The sequence below is a fragment of the Apodemus sylvaticus genome, chromosome 16 (assembly GCF_947179515.1).
Source record: "Apodemus sylvaticus chromosome 16, mApoSyl1.1, whole genome shotgun sequence".
NCBI classification, from domain to species: Eukaryota; Metazoa; Chordata; class Mammalia; order Rodentia; family Muridae; genus Apodemus; species Apodemus sylvaticus.
In genome coordinates this window covers 48682021-48699902 of record NC_067487.1, presented here as the reverse complement: position 1 = coordinate 48699902, position 17882 = coordinate 48682021, and the positions used below count along the sequence as shown (strand labels likewise).

At 46.4% G+C, this 17882-nt stretch overlaps 2 protein-coding genes across 2 annotated transcripts in view; both read right to left on the bottom strand.

Annotated features, from left to right (window-relative positions):
- Map3k1 (mitogen-activated protein kinase kinase kinase 1) overlaps positions 1-8012 on the bottom strand; it is a 64483-nt gene extending 56471 nt beyond the window's left edge. The window contains exon 1 of the mRNA XM_052159417.1: positions 7522-8012. Coding sequence (XP_052015377.1) covers positions 7522-7973 — 452 coding nt within the window. The 5' untranslated portion in view covers positions 7974-8012. The remainder of the gene's footprint in view (positions 1-7521) is intronic.
- Gpbp1 (GC-rich promoter binding protein 1) overlaps positions 1-17882 on the bottom strand; it is a 722682-nt gene that overhangs the window by 368135 nt on the left and 336665 nt on the right. The gene's annotated exons all lie outside the window — the stretch shown is intronic.

Sequence of the window (17882 nt, the reverse complement as noted above, 5' to 3'; positions counted from 1 at the left end):
GACTGCACATTCTAATCTCCTCTTCTGCCTCCCCGCACTCCCTTGGGTCAGCCTGCTCGCCCCTGCCAGGCCCACACTGTGTTCCCCTAACTACTCAGGGAACACCAAATGACCAAGCTGCAGTTCCCTAAATAAATGTCAGTCCTGCACAAATGCCCCGAGCCTCTCGTAAAATCAAAGGACTTCACAAATTCACCCTCCCCTGCCCCGCCCCGTTTGGCTGCCTCAAGCCTTCTCTCTTAGTTTCTGAACTGTGCTCTAGGTAAGGGACCGGCTGGGTTCGGTTACCTCCTGTCTGGTTCCTGTTACATGAGTCGGAGGCGCCTGAAATCTCATACAGTGCTTGCCTAGCAAATCTTTTCTTTAATGTGGACGTGGACTTCTACTCATCCCCAAGTGACTTACCAAGACTATAAATCTTAGAAGCCCGTTCCCAAAGACAAAAATCCTAGAAGTATTTCTCAAGATTAAACACCATCCTGAAAACTTGGTAAAAGAGTTATATATGTCAAGGCCCAACACCCTTATGCAACTACTTATTCCTATGTGTGTGTTCTCAAGCACCCAGTCAGCACAGAAAAGTCTTAGGCACTGGGCAAACTCCTCATACCTGAAGGGAACCAGGTAGAACAGCCACATGCTCCAGACAGAACACACTGGCTGACCTAGTTCCTGGAGGCACCGGGCACTGTACAAGCCCAGAAGCTTCCAGCCAGCCTCTCGAGAACCTGTGGGTTGAGTCTACACTTTAGCCTTGATCCCCTCTTAGCTAGGCCATAAACTACATCTGACCAGAGGGAAGCGCACAGGATCCACTTGTCTGAACACGCAGGGTGCTGTCCCCCATGCTCGGTTTCCACAGACAGTTGTGAAGGTGTTGAGTGGGCACTGGTGCTAGTGGACAGCCACAGCCCCGTCCACTCAGGCCGCACAGCCCTCTGGGGCCAGCAGTCGGTCAACAAGGGAGCTAAATTTAAATCTCAACAATGTTAACAGGGGCACCGTACCACAAAGTGAGACTGGGTAAGTGAGAGTTTCCCTGGGGAAGGGACTAAGATCTCAACAGTGAGGCTGCCTGAAGTTCTGAGGCAGGGGGACACAGACTGCCAGCAGGAGTCAGTGTGCGGAGTTTGAGGAAATGAAGGGGGTGAGCCTAGGACCAGGGCCAGCCAGGATGGACCCAAGAGGGAGGGGGAGAGGGGGAGGGGGAAGAGGAGGAGGAAGGAGAGGGGGAGGGGGGAGAGGGTGAGGAGAGGGAGAGGGAGAGGGAGAGGGAGAGGGAGAGGGAGAGGGAGAGGGAGAGGGAGAGGGAGAGGGAGAGGGAGGGGGAGGGGGAGGGGGAGAGGGAGAGGGAGAGGTGGCAAACCCAGCCTGCCAGGGACTGCTGAGGGACTGTTGTAGATTCAGTTGGTCTGTAATTCAGTGAGAACCCGAGGAAGTTTTTGGACTCAACAGAATCCCTTCATTTTTTTGGCCGTAGGAAGCTAAGGTTAGGTTTTCATTTAAACGGTCTCTCGGGCATGTAACATGGAAGACAATCTGGAACCGCAAGAGTGAGACTCGGGATGCACCAGGCTGCTCTCCCGTCTGTGACACATGGAGGGTGCCTGGCCTAGGCAGGGGGCAGATGACCCGAGAGTGACCAAGGCTGAGGGAGAGGCAGGCAGGTGCCAAGGAGGAGTTCAGGGTCCTGTTTGTGCACTTAGTGAGCAGGAACAGGTTTGCACTGGTTTAGGGACAGACGGCAGCTTGGTTCTGGTGCGGTCTACAGTCCAGGGAGGACATGACCAGGAACACAAACTCCAGAGTTATTCTGAATGGTCGATGTAAGGAGAATAGGGAAAGTTTAGGGCTGTTCCGAAGACTTAATTCTACTGTTCCAAAGGATAAGACAATCTCCAAGGAAGAACTGCTAAAGATGTCGAGAAAGGTGTACGTACCATCTACGCAAGCCACCAGACACTTTAGATACCACAGCCCAATTACTCAGTACTTGACAGTTTGTATATGGTGCCAGTAATAATTATATATAAGTTACTGAAATATGCTAATTATTCTAGCTTTTAAATTGTAAGTCAAAAATTTCAATGACTGCTTGCTAAATACCAACAAAATTCTCAACACCAAGCAAAATATATGCACAAAACATAAAAGTCCATGCTGGGTTACAATTCCTCTTCTGGTACTTAGTATTCAGAATGTCAGACCAATTTGAAGATGACATCATAAAATATCAGTTAATGATTACTTGGGCCAACCAGCAAGCAAAGCTCCCACCGATACAGTCTAGTTTCTACCCCCTCCTCACTTCACACATACCCTAGACAGATAGGCATGCATGTGACAAACTTACTCATTATCCTAATTACAGGACAGTAGATTTGGTACCATGTGGCTTGGGGACTTCCTCGACTCTTCAAGAGGTTCAGTGGCCGCAGGAGGAATTCCCAGCTGACAGCCATGCGCTTTAAATGTGCACCTGGTGAAGACTTAAGAATTCTGCCTAGGCTGTATCACCTCTCAGTAGTAGCAAAGTATCAAGCCACCGCTCAAATGCTGACCGAACCGAATACCCTTTCCATAGCAAACAACCCAAATTAACCAGGGTGCAGAGAAAACAGGCTCCCCGGAACAGCCCACACCCTGGGGCACATTCTGCAATCCCCCTGGCCTTCTTTTCCAATCAGGAGCCGCTTTGACGAATCATAAGGGCCAAGGTTTAAAACCAGTGTTGGCAGATATTGAATTTCCGGCTCCCATACCCTCGTTTTAATTTTCTCTTAGAACAGGGGGGAAAATCATGCCTGAACTTGCAGCTTCACCTCCATCACTCTTAATAAGAGCAGGCAGGCAGAGTGTGAACAGATCTGCATCTGTTCACCACAGCTGCGACCCAAACCCAGCACGCCTCAGAGAACCAGAGGAAGGCAGCAGAAACCAGGCCCGCCAGGCGCAGGAGAGGGCAAAGCCACCTTTCCTAGCCACTGACATATGAGGCGGGCAGTCAGTAACTGGCCTCAGGGAGGTAGGAAGGTGTGGCTGTATTCACGGAGTGCATGCGTGTGTGCGTGCGTGGGTGAGGTTCTGGGGACTCATTTTGGACTTTCTCCCCTCTCCCCTCCCTCTCTGCACTTAACATAGGATCATGGAACGCTTTCACGCTCCCATCCACCAACGGAAACCTTTAGCTCAACCACACCACTGTCTTGCAAAGTTCATCTGCACTGAATGAAGGACATCTAAGACAGTGGGAACACTATTCCGGCGTCTCTGTCTCCTTTCACTTATGAGTTAATATGGCGCAAATCTAAGAAACTTTCAACACTAATCATTTATCCCCTTTGCCAGCGCAGGGCGGTTGTGGAGGGGCATTCATAGTACTTCCTTGTAAAATACGGGTGCCCACGCGAGGCTGGCAGAGAACAGGTCAGATCTGTGCAAGCAGGGCAGAGTCCGAGCCCATCCTCTCACGACTCCTACAGAGCAACTTCCTTTTTAAAGTTCATCAGTTAATTTAATAATTAACTTGAAAACAAAAATAGAAACAGCAAAAACTAATGAGAGGAGCTGGCAACAGAGGCAGGCCGGCTTGGGTCGAATCCTAACTCTTGTCTGTAGCTGAGTGATCACGGGGTTTTTCTACGTCCAATTAATTTTTACCTCCCCAAACAGAAGCTACCATGCCCGACAGGGCTGCAGTGGTGATTAAACAAGGTGATCTACATAATCTGTCAGCCGCACGAAAGGCAAGGAAGCTGACTGTATCAAAAGCATACACACCTATCGACAAAGCTACCAAATGTGTTGTAAGCCATAGGTAAAATCCCTACGTTTAGCGATCTAAAGGGTACCAGACTAACGCCCCCACTTCCGGTGAGTCATTTACTTAATTCTGGTCCTGACTTCTTTCATGATTAAAAATATTCTCAAGTAATTTTTAAAAGACATTTGTGATATTTTTAATATTGCATATGTTAGCAATCAACCCCAAGGCCTTGCTCACACCAGGGCAAGGGTTTGTCTACCTCCTGGCTTCATGGGTTCCCTTTACATTCTTCAGCAACTGTAACTTTTAACTAAAGATACAGAATGGCCAGGACTAAGGAAGACTGCCAGTCTAAAGGATGTATGTGATGCCCATGACGCAAACAAGTCATCCTATGTTGAGAAATGCGGGCACGGGGTCAGCAGTGTCTGCCATGGACCAAGAACCTCCCATGCCACGCTGCCACGCTTCCTGTAATACAGATTTCCCCTCAGCTCAGGGAAGCACGAGGAGTTCAGAATACAAAGGCGATCCTAACAGCATTTTGGAACGTCCCTCAGATTTCCTCAGAATAACCCATTCTCCCTGACTACTGGTATCTCACCACTTCTTCCTTTGGAACTGACTAACAGGGTCAAGGACAGGGTAGCAGACTCTGCCTAGGCAAACTGTAGCTGTCTTTTTGTTTTGTTTTGTTTTGTTTTCTCTTGTTGAAAGCAACAGAATATCCCTTTCTCTGCACATTTTGAAATCTTCAGGCCCACATGTCAGTGACCATTTCCACAATGTGCAACACGACACACTTGCTGTGCTACAGAAGTATTGATCAACAGGGCTCCTTCTTGTTTGCCTATCTAACAAAATGGAGTCATTATAGTGCATTGGAAATCACATATTAAGGAATGTTGGTTAACCAGTCACTCTTGCCAAGATCAGATATGAAGAGAAAACAAGAGCAGGCACCCACCCGAGCTCTGATATTTCTCCTCCAGAATCCTATTTAATAAGGTTAATCTTTTAAAAACACAGTAATTTCCTTACCTAGCTTAAAACAAAACCTGGAGAGAAATCCTAAGTACCAGAGCTCAGAAACTCACTCAGGGCTAACTTCTGGGGCTACATCTATGATTTTAGAGAATCATCTACTCTGAATTTGAAAGGACTTATTTTTAGGTTTATTATTAATGTTTTTATACCTCCCCTCTAGCAAAGGATCAGTGAGTTGTATTTTTAGCCTAACAGCTTCTAAAAGGAAGTGCAACCGAGGCCTGAGGAAGCAGAGGCGGCTTATGAAGTATCTCTAGGTTTAAACAAAGCTAACATGAACAAGCATAGCATATCTTGCTCTTTCCCGGGGCAGCAAATTGATAGTTTGGTTGAAGCTACAAAAATAGGCTGGAGTAATTATATCTGCCAAACTCACAATAGCCTGTTCAATGGAGAGTAACGCTGTAATTTTTCTTCAAAGACAGTAAATAGGAAGGAAAAGCCCCTTATTCTGTAGTATAAGGGAAAAAAATCCAAACCCTTGGGCGCCACTTACAGGCACAAACTTTCACTGACTTGAGTTATTTCACTGAAGGAGAGGGGGCAGACATACAGTCGTTGACTTTAATGAATTTCCCATAACTTATCTTTTACAAATGTATATTTTCTAAACTTCCAATTTCTACATTTAAAGTTTAGAAACTGGATTAAACAACAACAACAACAACAGGTCTTCAGACACACAAAGGGGGTCTTTGGCTCTCTCTACTACTACTGAAAACAAACCTAAAATATCAGGATTAAATCTTCCTCTTCAAAGTATGAATGTGAACTACTTGAAAAGGGGGAACACACTGTTTAACTGACATTTTATATGACAGCCTTATAATCATTTCCCCATGATTTTAAATGATAAAATAATAAAGCGTCATAACAGGAAACCCAAAACACAACAATATTTTTGTATAACCCATTCATGATATAAGTTTTCTACCAGCAGATTTGAAATAAATTTCAAAGCTGGAAGCAGGTGTTAGCATTATTTCTAAAGGATAGATAATCGATATTTTACAGTAGCCGAAACTATCACATATAACATTTGAGATGCACCAACAGAATTCTAGCTAGCAGTATTTAGTTTAAAGACAGCCTTACTTTAAACCACTACTTAAAGAGATAAAGAGAGAGAAAAGAAAATGCAAAAACAAAGCACAGTTTACTCAGGTATTTAATTCTACCTGCCCTCACCTTACCCTCTGATCCAGAGGCAACACTAAAGTTCTATATATCATTGCGGTTGCTGCTCTCATGCTATATTCATAGGTCGATACACTGATTTTTATAAATGCTGGAGTGTAGCCAACTGTATTATCATATAGAAAAAAAAAATCAGGTCTCACAGGACTAGATAAAATTAACTCCTCAAAGTTTGAGTTAGTGTTTTTTCTTTCATCTGCAGTTGATCTGTAGTAAGAGTTGCCACCTGAGAATGATTCTGGTTAGGTTTTAATCTAATCTGCACAGAAACAGGAAACCGTAGAGGAAGATACGTGTACAAGTGCACACTGCAAGCTGCAGTGGGACTGCCTACAGCCTACCTTCCTCCCTACTCTGCCAGAGCCAGGGGTCAACACACTTTTTACTACTGGGGTTGGGAGCTGGGGGGGGGGGAGGGAAAACGACCTCCAAGTAATAAACGGACCGACCGTGATTTTAAACAATCCAGAGCACAAAAGGGGGTCAAATTACTTTAGATAACTAACCGAAACCAAGGATTCCTACTGTCAGATTCGACACACAATAAAACACTCTCCACCCACAGTAAACGTCAAGAAATTCTACCAGGGCCACCGGGTGACTTATCACAAAAACATATCCGACAACTTCACACATCCATCAAGATGTTATGCTTTTGTGTATTTTCATCAGAATTTTTAAAAAGGTTATCATATACTTAAAAGAATTTCCTCTAACAGAAAATTTTCCAGTAGCCAAAAAAGGGCGAGGCCAAAGAGCCGTTGGTGTAAACTATCTTACGCACATCCTACTTCTGGTGCACCGGAAGACCCCTGCGAGCAAAGCCGCAGCCCCGCACCGTCCCTGTCCCCGCCACGCAGCGGGGCTGCGGGGCGCAGTCCCCACAGCTTTGAAGCTGAATGGCTGACACATCCGGTCCTGGATCCCACAGCATTCCGCCAAACGCTAACTTCAAAGGCGGATTCAAACTCCCAGCACAAGGCGTTCTAGCCTCCGAGGTGCGGTAGGAATTCCCATGGACACGCAGCGAGGGGAGCCACGGAGTCCCCGCAGACCCGGCCGCCCCGCGAGTCCGCAGCGTCCGCCCGCGTCGCTTTGACAGGCGTTCCCCGCAGTCCCAGGAATCCCCCGGCCGCCCGGGGCGCGCCGGCTGAGCCCGGCCCGGTACCTGCCCGCGGGCGCGCGTCCCCGTGGGGCCGAGGGGCTCTATCCTGTCACAGCGCGCAGACCCACCGCCGTCACCTTCGCGCTCCGGGCCCCCCACTCACTGCGCGCCACGGGGCCTCTCAGAACCCGGCCCCGGGAGCCCCGCACCTTCGCGGCTTGCACGCCTGTCACATGTCCGCAAACAATAACAAACTCTCCCGCACGTTCCCATCCCGTCCCCACGCCGTCCCGGGCGCCGCCCGACCTTCAGGGCTCTGGGGCGCGGGGCCCCACGAGCGGAGCCCCGGGAGCCGCGCGCCGTGCTCGCTTCATTCATTGCCCGCCCGGCCCGGCCCGCCGCTCACCCGGAGGGGGCCGCTGCAGAGGGCGGCTCGGCCCCCGCGGGGCTCCGGGCGCCGCTGTCCCGCGCGGCCGCCAGCTCGGCAGAGTGGGAGCCGCAGCGACTCGCCGCTCCCGGGGGTGGTGGTCCCGCCGCGGGCTGGAAGCCACTGGCTCCTGCAGCCGCGTCCGCGGGCTCCGGCGACGGGGAAGTGGATGGGCAGGGCGGCGAGGCGGTGAGGAAGAGCGGCTGCTCCGGCAGCTGGTCCAGCTCCACACTCCGCACTTTGCGCAGCTGCCGCCGCCGCCAGTCCGCGCGCTCGCGGCCCGAGCTGCCAGGCTCCCGCAGCAGCCCCGCGCCCGCTGCGGGCGTGCCGCTTCCCTGGAGAGCTCCGCCGCCGCCGCCCGCCTCGGGGCTCGCCGCCGCGGCGCCCGGGAATCCCGACGACGAGGCGCGATCGCCCGCCGCCGCCGCCATTTTCTCTCGCGGGCTACATTCGCTCGTGCCTGCGGGGGAGGGAGGGGGCGGGGAGAGCGCGGGGGGCGGGCGGAGCGGCGGGCGGGCGCGCGAGCGAGCGGGGCCGCGCCTCCCGGCTCGGGAGCGCGGAGCGGCGGCGCGCGGCGCAGGTGGGAGGGCAGGGGCACTGCAGAGACCGCGCGGGGCGCTGTGCGCTGCGACCCGGCAGCCGCCAGGTACTGCGGGGCGGGGCAGCGGCTCGGCGGGAGCTCGCCCACCCTCGAGCAAGCTGTAATTGGGGCGTGAGTCCCTGGTGCTGGAAGGGGACGGAAGCCCGAGGACTCACGGTCTGTCACTCCACACGCTCAGCAGCGGGCGCTGGGGGCCCCCGCGCGCACCGGCCCGGTCCGGCCCGCGCCCGAAGCGCAGGTGGCGCCCTGGACTGTCGCCTGCTGCAGACGGACGCGAAGCCTTTTCTTGGGAAAGCAGACCTCTTGTCCCGCCCTCGTGTCACAAATAACACTAAAGATTTCTTGTGCTACCTTGTGCACATCTGAAGCTGCTGGTTTGGGACACCCTTCCCCCTCCCACCGGCTACGCAGAGGGACCAACCCGGGTGCTCTGCCAGAGGTTACTCCCCCATCTCGGAAAGGCAGGCTCCAACCGAAAGCCGGAGAGCAAGTCTGGGGAAGGAGCCAGCGCTGAGCCAGGAAGCGCTGGATCTTGCCATCTTCTACCAGGTCTCTTCCCACCCCCTCAGATGCTCCGGGCCGCACGTCCCTCTTCCTGGCAGTCAGGTGACAGGCCCGGTGCCCGGTCCCCCCCCCCCCCCCCCGCCGCCGCTCCCCAGGTTGTCCTATGCGGCGTCCCTCGCCTTTCTCCTGCCTGAGAGTCTTTGTAGAAAAAGTGCTGGGGATAGAAAAGCAATATACACGGGATTTTTTCCCCAACCCCTTTTCAACGGGATAGAGCTGCCTTGTGGCCTGTATCTCACCCGCCTCCGCTACTTCTTTTCCCCTAGCCACTTTGTCTAGAATAGACAATCTCTCAGGGCTCAGCGTCTCTAGATTTATTTTGTGAAACATTAAGACATGAGGCGTGGGGGAGGGGTAAGAAGGATTTCATTTTAGAGAGAGAGATCTCTCTAGCATTTAGACAAAAGCCCTAACTATCTCAAAATAAGTCATTTAACCTTTCCAAAGTAGATTAAATGAAGCCCTCCCTAGGTGTGCAATGTCAACTAGGGAGCAAGGTGATACAAAGGGAATTTTTTTTTTAAGTATCGTGACTTCAGTTTAAGCTCAGTGTGATGCTTACTTCTATAACATCTGGCACGCTATAGTTTTCGATGGTTACATTAAAAGGTACACGTTTTGAAAGTTTAGATTAGCCTGTTCAAGATTTAGGTCTACATTTAGGCTATAATTATATGCTCTTTTAATGGTAGACAAGCATAAGAAACCAAACAGTAGTTATTTCCCAGGTCTTCCCAGATTGCCACACCCACCAAATCCTAAATTGAAAAGGATTAGCTTTTCTGGTTTCTACTGAGATCTAAAATAAACTTTAAATTAGTACACTCGTAGTTAGGTCCCTGTAAGTGAGAAAAGCCACTGCAGACCCTCAGATGGATTTGTTTCCATCTTTGGAGCAGGTTTGGAAATTTGGCCTGAATTGTAAAGAAGGAATTCCAGCAAAAGGTGACTTTTGCCTCTTTATTTGTACAGTGTTTGAACTGTTTGAACATAAGGGTGGGCATCAAATGAAGCTCAGTTGGCTAACTGCAGTTCTCTGGCCTCCATAGTCCATATCAGTCTATGAAGACTCTGAAGACTTTAAGCGCTGTCTCTTCTTCAGTAGTTTCTGGTGTTTTGAGTCCCATTTCCTTTCATCTTTTATGGGCATCATCTGCTGCCATAACGCACCTACACATGGACACAGTTTTGTTTCAGAGATAAATAATAAAAGGACTAGATTGGTTAAGGAAGTCTGTTCTCTACTCTATATGTTAATATAACGTCTCCTTTGAAAGCAGTTAACTGGATGGATCCCTACCCAACTTTGTAAGTTAGAGGTGTGATCAGGTGTGATCCTCCCCATCACCACACACCCAACCCACCCCCACCACGGCCTTGGTCTTTGGGGCGGTTTGGATCCTATGCTCTATTTTTGCAGAAGTGTGTGTCACATGGGAGGCTGCTGTAGGCTGTATAGCCTTAATCTGATTCTGTTTCCCGCTCTTTTCTCCACAGCCCTGATCTCCATTCTCACTAGAACTTAAACGTTGCAGTGATTTCCTGTACACTGTTGCAGTTCCAGTCGCTTTTACCAGAAAGGAACTTTTACCAGAGCGTTCCAGGTCACGGCTCCCACAGAGTGCTGCCGGGAATGGCCTAAGTCACACTTGAGCTGCTACACCAAGTTCATTTGGAGGATAAACACAGGGCATTTCCTCCTTGGGCATAAATATCACCATGTGAAAATGAAAAGGCATATGTGCTGACAGGGTATTTCAGCTTGTATGTCATTCCGTTCGTATTTACTGAGCAACTCCCTTGCACACAAAAGGTGTTTTATTTCTCTCAAATTGTTTTAATAATTGTTATTAATTAAGAATTGTTATTATTACTATTAGCATATAGTTAATAGTCTTAATAATTGTCTTAACCTCATCGACTGTTCTAACAGAATAGAATGTTTTCACCTGCACATATTTTTATCAGAGGGTATTTGCCAGGCTGGCTGTCATATTTTCAGACCCATGGGTATTAAATTTAATAAATTTCCAGCCTAACATAGTGGTGTATGCCTTTAGTCCCAGAACTCCAGAGGCAGAGGCAAATAGATCTCTGGTTATTAGATCAATAATACAGTATGAGTATGAGTGAAAATTGGAAATTGTTCCAATGAGAACTGAACCAAGTGCTTCAAAGAATGAATGAGGTCAAGACATGGAACGTTTTCTCTGTCAGATCAGTCATGGTTATGATCATTATAAAATATGAGGAAGAGGATGTTCCTCTGTAGACAATTGGACGAATTTACTTTGAAAGTATCTATGTTTGCTAGCTTTAGTGACAGTGTCACTGGCAGGCGGGGTCAGTGAGAAGGACACATGGAAGTATAAGCAGAGGCCCTACACGCAAAGAAACAGGGCCCTGTCACCAAATCACAACCCCAGACCTGCAAACGGAACAAGGCAAAGCCCTGTTAGTTACTTGAGAGTAAAATGGCTGAGATACATCTATGCATGTAATTACCTTTGAGTAAGGAGTGTGCTGGCTGGTTTATGTGCCAACTTGACACAGGCTGGAGTTATCACAGAGAAAGGAGCTTCAGTTGGGGAAGTGCTTCCATGAGATCCAGCTGTAGGGCATTTTCTCAATTAGTGATCAAGGTGGGAGGACCCATTGTGGGTGGTACCATCTCTAGGCTGGTATACTTGGGTTCTGTAAGAAAGCAGGCTGAGCAAGCCAGAGGAAGCAAGCCAGTAAAAAACATCCCTCCATGGCCTCTGCATCAGCTCCTGCTTCCTGGCCTGCATGAGTTCCAGTCCTGACTTCCTTTAGTGATGAACAGCAATGTGGAAGTGTAAGCTCAATAAACCCTTTCCTCCCCAACTTGCTTCTTAGTCATGATGTTTGTGCAGGAATAGAAACCCTGACTAAGACAGGAGTATCTAAAGACTTAACGACTTTATCTCTTCTGTAATAAAACTGGAAACTACATTTTATGGTAGTCAAATCAGGAGTTTTTAAATTTAAGGATAAAGTGGAAATTTATTAATTTTTCCCCCAAGGTCCAGGGTCTCATTGGGTAGGTAGCTCAGGCTATTCTGAAACTCCCTATACAAATCAGACTTACCTTAGACTCACAGAGATCCATCTGCCTCTGCCTTTGCCTCTGCCTCTGCCTCTGCCTCTGCCTCTGCCTCTGCCTCTGCCTCTGCCTCTGCCTCTGCCTCTGCCTCTGCCTCTGCCTCTGCCCCTGCCTCTGCAGCGCTGGGACTAAAGGCAAGGCCATTGTGTTAGGTTGGAAATTTGTTAAATTTAATCATTCCTCTTAGCAAAATTTTACCCTTTCTAATTTGCCCTGAGTCTTCAAATTATTTGAATGAACAACATTGGTTACTGATGTAGGGTGATTTGTTTGTTGGTTTTGTGAGACAGGGTTGTGCTTGATAGCCCAGGGTAAGTTCAGATTTCTTCTCCTCCTATCCACCCCCTTCTAGGCATTGGAATCACAGGCATTTGTCATCATGCCTTGTGTGTGCCTTGTTTTTTCTTGCACAACTTGAGGTAAAAAATGTGAATAAGGTATGTGATATTGGTATCTACTGGGGGAATAACATTTAGTAAAATATAATGTAAAACACATTATTTAATTACATTAAAATATAATGTAAAACACATAGACAATTTTAGTTTTCTTTTACACTTAGGAGGAAGTAAAATGGTAAAATTAATCTCAATGTATTTGATACCCTGAATATTTGAATGCATATTACCACGACAAAATATTGCTAATGATGTGTGATATCTTCTTAATTGATATTTCAATTTCTTAATTGATATCTAAATTGATATCTAAGATATCTTCTTAATTGATATCTAAATTTCAATTTCTTAATTTGATAAATGATAAAAGCTTTATCCCATCTCAAACATTTTAATTTGGATTCCAGGCTTCCAGCCCTCTAGATCATTGATTCTCAACCTGAGGGTTGAGACGCCCTTGCAGGTCACATACCAAATATCCTGCATATCAGCTATTTGCATTTGTAGCAGTATAACAGTAGCAAAATTACAGTGATGGAGTAGCAATGAAATAATTTTATGGCTGGGGGTAATCACCATAACATGAGGGGACTGTATTAAAGGGTCACAGCACTGGGAACTTTGAGGGCCACTGCAAATGTACATGTGGCCTGTGGCTACTGTAAGTCCTAGAACCATCATATCTAAGACATCGTATGGATTGTAGGATGGTTAGGGCATATTGGTATATGAGAAAAATACCCATCTGTATGTATTCAGAAAACAGAGAAGGAAAAACAGGTATGTGGTCAGAGTAGCTGTCGCAGGATTTTCCCTGTCCAGTTACATTAGTGCAGAGGAGGTCTGCGATTGGACAGGGAAAAGGGGGTGGGCAGAGCTAAGAGTTGTAGAGAGAGGGAGCCTCCTGGAAGGTGAAGAGGAGAACTAAGATGACTTCAGATGGTGTGGCATTTACCAGCCACAAGTAGCTATGGCTGGTAGAAATGTTTACAAGGTTAGAAATGTTGGGATAAAGCTTTTATCATTTATCAAATGGCTCTAAAATTATTGTATTGACATCTTGTAAATTGTGACATATTTGATACATAAATCTGACTGGTTAATTAAACTTTAAGAGTTTTGATTTTCTTGGTTACTAGAATGTAGGTCCACTGAGTGGGACTCTGCTGGGACATAGTGTTGTGGCCTGCCAGTGCCAGTCATAGCTCAGCAGGACCATGGCCCAGCAGGGCAGGAGAGTTGGTGGGAACATTTTTTAAAAATATTTCCTCCAACAGATATCTCTCCTGGTTATGTTCTCTTTCCTCAAATTCTTTCATGGTTCCACTCAGCACAGAGTATAGAATCTGCTCTTTCATACTTGATAGAGGAATCCGCAGGCAGAGATCATAGATCATGGCCTCTACCCTTACCCTACAAGCACCCACATCTCTATAACTTCACCAACAACTGTTTAGTTCTCTCTGTGGTTTCTATTGTACATCAGGTTCCTGTTCTTCCCTGGTTTCTCCTATGGGACATTGTTCTCTGAAAATGCTTCCTGAAAACTAACCGTCTCCACCCCAAACCTTGCCTTCCTGACACTATCAAGGACAGAGCAGTGGAGAACATCTCACACAACACCTTAATTACCTTGGAGCTAATATACGAGTCCACAGTAAGTGCATTCCTGAGGATCCTAAACAAGCAGAATATATATAAAAAGTTGAACTGTGTGTGCAACTTTAGGCTTTTATAGGTCTGAGATGACAAAGCACCAGTTACGGATGGATTTAGCTGCATATGTCTGTGTGTTCCATTGCTGGGCTGACAGTGTTCCAATGAGGAATAAAGTCACACATAATTTTAAAACTTCTAAAATGAAAATTGTTAGGCTTTCTGAGGCAGAGTTTTTGCCATATAACCCTGGCTGGCCTCTAACTCGCTGCTACGTAGGCCAGCGTATCCTCAAACTTGTAGCAATCTTTCTGCCTCCCTAGTGCTTAGAGCCATTATAGGTAAATGTTACTCTGTCCAATTCTATTTAGTGGCGTTGACGCTTTTATCTTTTTTAAAGTTCTAATTACATTTTACATAATTTATGCTAAATCTATTAAAACAATTCAATAAAGTATTACTTTTATTTTTCAATTTAAATTAACTTCATGTTTCATCTTATATTTTGTTATTACATGGGATTATATAATATATTTTTATTATATAGCATTATAATATATTATTTTAAAAGGCAAAAGTAAGTTTAAAATACAAAGTTTGTGACTAGTAAAAGTTTGAATACTAATTATCTAAATGAGCTGGTACTAAAACTCCTTGAAAGTTGAATGCTATTAAATATTTTATTAAAATACAACTGTAATGCCAGCAATTCATAGCCACATAGTTATCAGTATGTACAATAGCAACACACTTTATATGTTTTGCTTTAATCTACAGAAGTATACTTTTGAATATGCTTATATCTCAAAAATTATAAAATGATTCTTAGCACTTTTTAAAAAAAGATTGATTTGTATTTTATGTTTGGGTTTTTTGCCCATGTGCATATGCCCCACATGTGTGCAGTGATTGTGCAAGCCAGAAGAGGGTGGTAGATATGCTATATTTGGAGTTAAAGATGGTGTGAGCTGCCTCATGGGTACTGAGAATCAAACCCAGGTTTTTTTACAAGAGCACCAAGTGCTCCCAACTGCTGAGCCACCTCTCCAATCTCATTCCTTAGCATTTGTATACAGATTTGAACGGTTTTGGGAACCCACATAATGGATCACAAAAAGAGTTTGGACCATCTAGTGACTGGAGTGTCCCGTGCTATTTCCAGAATCCACCAGCTTCTATTATTGTAAGAGATGGATTTAGCAAGTTAGTAACTAAACACATCAACCAGTGAGACCCCAGCTGATTACAAGCTGCTACTCTCCAAAACCGGCAGCAGCACCTCTGTGAACCTTGGTCCTCTCAGTCCATCTGCAAGCATATGAAGTGACCCTTCCCTGGGGGTTGTGGGGCATAGGCTTGGGGTGGTAGGTTATGTGAGCCACTTCTGTGTGTCAACACCAGGTACCAACCGGGTGACCTTTCATAACTTGCTTTTCCAAATCTGTGACACACAGCATACTCTGAATCAGCAGAAAGCTAAACACAGACTTTCCCTCTGCCCAGGTCTGAGGGCGGCACTGCTGGGCACCAGTTAAGGGCCAGACTCTGTTCTAGGGTCTTGGAACAGAGAAAGTGAGATAGTGCTTGTTGCCCAGGCACCTTACAAAATCTTCTTGTGTTAAGACCACTTGTTCTTTTCCTAGTGTTGTCCAGGGAGGCATTTCTCCTTCACCAGCATCACTTGCCTCCCTAGAGTTGCTAACTAGCAGATAGTAAACAGGAGCTGCCTGGGGGCGGGGTGGGGGGGATGGGGTGGGGGTGGGGAAGAGCACCACCTGAAAGTTCTTAGGGTCTGCCTTTCAATCACACACACCCTCTTTGATACTGCCCGTCCCCCCCACCCCTCAACAAACAGAAAATTTCTGGGTGATATTGCTTATTTGCAAACCTGTGAATTCGGTTTAGAAAGAACAGGATTTATTTATGCACAATCTGATTGTTTCCTCTGTGTGTGATGCATTGTGTAGGTGTGCATGGGTGTATGTGGGTGAGTACTCGGACAGTAAGTGTGGAGGCCAGAAGTGGATGCCGGTTGTCTTCCTCTGTTGCTTGCCGTCTTATTTATTGAGACTGAGTCACTGAACCTGGAGGTTATTGATCTGGCCTGGCTGACTGGCCAGGGAGCTCCAGGGATAGATACACAGCCTCCCACGCCCAGGCTCCATGCCGGACCCACCCTGCCCCACCCTCCCAGCCCGTGAGTTACACTTCTGCCTGGCCTGTACTTGAGCCCTAAAGATCAAACTGAGGTCCTCCTACTGGTGTGGCAGGCATTTTACTGACCAGAGCAACCTCCCCAGCCCTTCTAATTGCCTCATTTGAGGATAATTGGGGTTGAGGAGGAATTCACAGAAAAGGAATAGAAAGTTGGGAAAACTTAAGGAAGATAAAGGGTGGAGAACTCACTCGGCCAGAAGGCTGCACTTCTGGAGCCCCTGGGACCATTGACGCACGGAGGCGAGAGGCAGATGCCGCCAATATCCATGGAATTTATTCTGTACATAGATGTGAGCGAGACCTCTGAGGCCCAAAACTGGGGGTCACTGCCCAAGGACAATGGGGTCACCATAGGAAGTAGAACCTTGAAAAGTGTCTTGGGGTTTAGGTGGTGCTGTTATTTCATAAAGACCAAAGGCAGTGGACATTTAGAACAGAAACCTGGAAAAGAAAAAAGATGTCTCCATAAAACAAACACATTTCAAAGGATAGAGGACAAAGATTCTTGAAGTTTCTAGAGAACAGGTGCTAAATATTATTAAATATAATTATAAATGTTTATTGAGTACATACTGTGTGCCAGAGCAGTGCTAAGTGCATCATATTATTAACATTTAATCTCATAATAACCCTCTGACGTAGGCACTGTAATCACCTCCGTTTTACAGGCAGAGATGAAACAGAGAGGGTAGGTAACTGAGCCAAGGGTACTCAGCTGGCATTTAGAAGATGTAAGATTTGAACTTAGATAGCCTGTTTCTACAACACATTTCTTCTAACCTCAAAGCTGCTTTGATGTCTTTCTAAAGTTAGTTGCCATCGTTTTCTTAGTAGACATAAGCACGCTCATGAGCCTTTCCGAGGCCTTTTCTTAGTATAGATATTATTCCCTAGTGACTTCCTAAGCTGCTCAAGTAAAGGTTATAGCAAGAGGCTCTTTATCAAAAACAAAACAAAACAAAAAAATCAAGCACAAACACAAAAACAAAACAAAAAGAAAAACACAAAACTCCTTTGAATGGGGAACAGGATACTACACTTTATGTTTGTTTGTTTTTTTTAAACCTAAATTCAAAATTGAATCAAACCTCTTATTTGAAAAAAAATAAAGTTGTGACTGGACATGACCTTTGAAGATAAAACTTGCAAATTATTATGGATTTTAAAATTCATTTAAAAAGAAATAGAAAAGATATTTCTTAGCATAAATGGTCTATGACAAAGCATGGTAGAGACAGATGCCCATAAAAATTTTCTCTCCGTCCACTACTAGGCACTTGTAGCTAGGAACCAACTAATTGCCTTGCCAGGGACGGTGTATCCCAGAATGCCTTGCAGTGAAGTATGTGAGCTGTGGTTTAGAGAAACTGCACATCTGGATACAGATAAGTACAATGGTCCAGAGGTTGCAAAAGCACAGACAGACGGATCCCTGAATGTGTGGATGGAGGACAGCTTCCTCTGCAACTTTAATTTATTCCCAGAAATATATAGATCTATTTGATATGATAATCTTCCTGAAATAATGCAATATAGTTTTCTTTTTCCACTCATATGTTATGAGACTTATGCGTCTTCTGGCAGAGGGAGCATGACACAGTGTGCTGGCTGTGTCACCTCAACACAGGCTGGAGTTATCACAGGGAAAGGAGCTTCAGTTGGGGAAGTGCCTCCATGAGATCCAGCTGTGGGGCATTTTCTCAATTAGTGATCAAGTGGGGAGGGCCCCTTGTGGGTGGTGCCACCTCTGGGCTGGTGTTCTTGTGTTCTATAAGAGAGC